We start from the raw sequence: 3,430 nt of genomic DNA, 5'->3' as shown, positions 1-3,430 counted from the left end.
TCCTGAACGTCTCCCGGCCGGACTTGAGTTTACTCCAGGGTTTAGGGTTCCGCAGCAGGTCAGACAGAGTTCCCTGGGACCGGCACAAGATCCTCTGAGCAAAGATGGCCTGGGGGATGCTGTAGCGCTTAAGCTCTGCTGTTATTCGCTGTGCCACCTCCTTAGTGTTTATCTCCTCAACCTGCCCTGACCCGTTTCCCTGCCCACCTCCCACTACCGTCTGCCTGTCCCGGTCTGATAGCATGGACCCGTTTGCCTGAGAGTGCGGATGGCTGTGATGGTGTATGCCGTTCAAGGATGTCATGAGACCGGCCCCGTGACCCCCGAGACCTCGGGCCAAGTGCTCCTCGCCACGGGACAGCATTGCTGCGTGGGACTCGAAGCCCCCCGAGGAGAGCATCTTATCGTTGGAGAGGTGAGCTCCAGGGCCATAGGCACCGAGAGACTGCTGCGAGCTGTGCAAAGACCCCAGACCGTTAGACAGAGGGGACAGCGGCTGTCCCATGCCGGACATCTCCTTGGGGTAGTGGCCATAGAGGTTACTCATGGAGGCGAGGCTTCGGTCGTCCCTCATCAGGGTGAAGCTGCCGCTGACGTTCCCGGCTGCAAGTCGCTGGTGCGCCGGATGATGGTGAGCATGTGGGTGTGGGTGGTGAAATTTCTCCGAAACGGTAGATATGGGGGGCAGGTGCTGCAGCGGCGTCAGTGTGGTGTAGGTGCTGCTCAGGCTCATCCCGGAGTCGCACGACATGGTCATAGCCGGATGCAAAGGACCAGACAGAGCGTGGTCCGTGCGGTAGTCCCCTGCTCCCTCCAGTATCGAGGCCATGCTGGACACCATGGCTGACCGTCCGTGCGACACCAAGTTCCGATGCGACGCCGACGACTGGCGCGCGTGTGGAGAGTTCATTAAATCGCTCGTTTGATGAGAGTGTGATACGCCGTGCAGATTTCCAATGTTTTCCATTGTAAGCTCCATCGTTGAAAGGATCTTTATTTCCACCCCTCTCGACACTCTCTCCCTCGCGTCTCCCCCTCTCTCTCTCCCTCTCTCACTGTCGCTCTATCTCGCGCTCCTTTCCAATAAATTTTGAACGATTTCAAAGCCACGCCATTGATTGTAGTTGCCTCTCTGCAGTCAATCCAGCATGATTTTAAAAGATCGGTCCCGGTCGCCACTCAGCTGCGCCGCACACCTCTGCTCAGTGTGTGAGGGGTCTGCGCCTGCTCTGGAGCACCTTCCACCAGACCCAAAGCGCTGCTCAGCTCTCTGTGTGTATATTGACGTGCCTGCGCTCATGTTAAGATGAGACCAAGCCTGTGCGCATGTGCGCGCCCCCGTGGCGTGTCCTCGCACTCGCGTTCTCTGTCTGGGGCCAATCTGACGTCACTGCCCAACCCCTTTCAACCCCTCCATGTCATGTGTTGTACTTCATGTTGCAAACTGAACCTTAAATTCCTGAAAAAGATTGCATTAGACGCTCCGAAGATAAACCACGGGCGGCCAATCACGAGAGAGCCTCAGAAGTGTGTGCAACATTTACTTTGAGATGGATAAGAACTCCTTGTTTTTTTCTGATAAAGGGCGCCAACAACATGTGATTCTTCTTCTGGAGGTTAAATATTAATGTGTCACATCAGGCCATGAGTGTGAAACCTAATTAAGCCTCGAGGTTCTCCGCCATGATTGCAGTCGCTATGCTTAAATCGTAACCGATGCTAAAAAAAAGAAATTTGCAGGGCAGGAGAATTGCAGATGTCCTAAACATCTCGTTTGAGTCAGAAAAATCACATTTCAGCCTCGTTTTGAATTATAAACGAACTAACTTTCCCTCCTAGCTTTTTCTCACAAGTATTTTTTTTCTCTGTTCAGCAAATGCTAGTGAATAAATCTGCCGAAGTCCGTGCCATCATAGCCTACGGGCTTTGACCCCTCTGGATTCCAGGCCACGAAAATCAAACTTTCTCACAGAATGTTTCATACCTCACAAACTTGTATGAAACTTGCTGCTCACTGACGTCAATCCGGGTCAGCAATCCATCAATGTCAAAGTGTGTATGGATCAGGAGAAGCGTCGATATAGGTTGATGCCTATACTGCAGGGGCCTGCAGTAAAGAACCACGCCGAAATGTTGAAGTTCTGCGACCGGTTCAGGAACAAGTCTTTTGGGACTGTACCTAGGACTTCTCCAAAGTTGTCAAGATGCTATCGTTTTCTACATAGAGACCGATGCAGTAACACATAGTGTGATTTACTTTCTTGGCGATTGCTGCAGTATCAAGCAGACCGGAAGTTGTTCTTTTGCAGGGGGTTCTCGTAATTTAGCCCCCATGTGGCCTCATAATCACAACAGGGTTAAGCAACGTCTATCTGGAACAGCCTCTACAAACCAATATTTTTCATCCATATCAAGCATTTTCCTGTATTGTTGTATTGTTATTGTCAATATATAGGTGTCAAGGCAGCTGTGTAGAAAGGGTGAGATATCCTGAGAGAGGCGTTTGTGTGTGCATGGGGGGGGGGGGGGGTGGCATTTACACCGATGTAATGTAAAATGAGACCATTAGGATTTCGACCCAGAGCTTTGGGGGGAATATAGTCTAACAATCTAGAAAGTGGCATCACTAATCATTTGCAAATTGCGTGAAATAATTCTCTGACCGGTGTTTACCAACAGGTAGGTCAAAGCCATCCATAACTGCTCTGATGAATAGTGATATCACAGGAAGGAGAGAAGGTAGGCCCTGGCTGGCACGCAGCTCCTCTTCCCAAATAATGACCCTAGGAGTGTGTCTTTGCTGATTGCCAACAGGGGGATGGTGGCTTTTGGCTTGTGCCATCAGGAGAACAGCAGTGTCCGCTTGGGTTAATGTCCCTGTATTGATCCCCAGCAACCACTGCTATCGAAAATGAATTACCGAAGCCCGCACAGCAGCGAATCCGTCATCTGTGCTCAGCCAGCCGGCCAGAGCAGCTTATTGGTCGTGGTGGTGATGGATGTTAACTTTCATTGCTGGCTGCTTGCTCCTAATTCACTGGGGTTTTACAACCCAAAACAACGAAATGGAAAGTTTTATACTTTCACCAAGAACTTGGAAACTCCAGCTCCTCAGCGGTTTCCTCTGTTCTGTTTAATTTTGTAAGAGGGATCCCTGCACCATGAGAGGTCACAGCTACAGGCATCACCTGCAGACCTACTCCATATCAGTCTTATTTTCCTATATATATTTTTTTTTATAAATAGTTCATGTAGGTAAAATAAAATCTTACTGCAAAGCAACTTCTCTCCACAATAATAATGATAATAATAATAAAATCTATTTATCCACTTGGAGCGTATTTTACTTATGAAGCTACAATGTTTTGGAATATTTAAATCAGCATATCCTCTGGAAAATACAATATGAAATATTAAGTGTGTCGATATC

General features: G+C 49.1%; 1 protein-coding gene across 1 annotated transcript in view; it reads right to left on the bottom strand.

The window, feature by feature from the left end:
• The window catches only part of onecut3a (one cut homeobox 3a), a 17,344-nt gene extending 16,107 nt beyond the window's left edge, over nucleotides 1-1,237 (bottom strand). The window contains exon 1 of the mRNA XM_086224543.1: nucleotides 1-1,237. This exon is cut by the window's left edge and continues 60 nt beyond it. Within this exon, the coding sequence (XP_086080669.1) occupies nucleotides 1-979 (979 nt within the window). The 5' untranslated portion in view covers nucleotides 980-1,237.
• Between the last annotated feature and the right edge of the window lie 2,193 nt (nucleotides 1,238-3,430).

The sequence above is a fragment of the Aulostomus chinensis genome, chromosome 14, assembly GCF_037954235.1.
Source record: "Aulostomus chinensis isolate RoL2024-O1b breed Wild chromosome 14, RoL_Achi_v1.0, whole genome shotgun sequence".
Taxonomy (NCBI): Eukaryota; Metazoa; Chordata; class Actinopteri; order Syngnathiformes; family Aulostomidae; genus Aulostomus; species Aulostomus chinensis.
The sequence above is the reverse complement of the archived record's forward strand: the minus strand, read 5'-3'. Positions and strand labels throughout refer to the sequence as shown.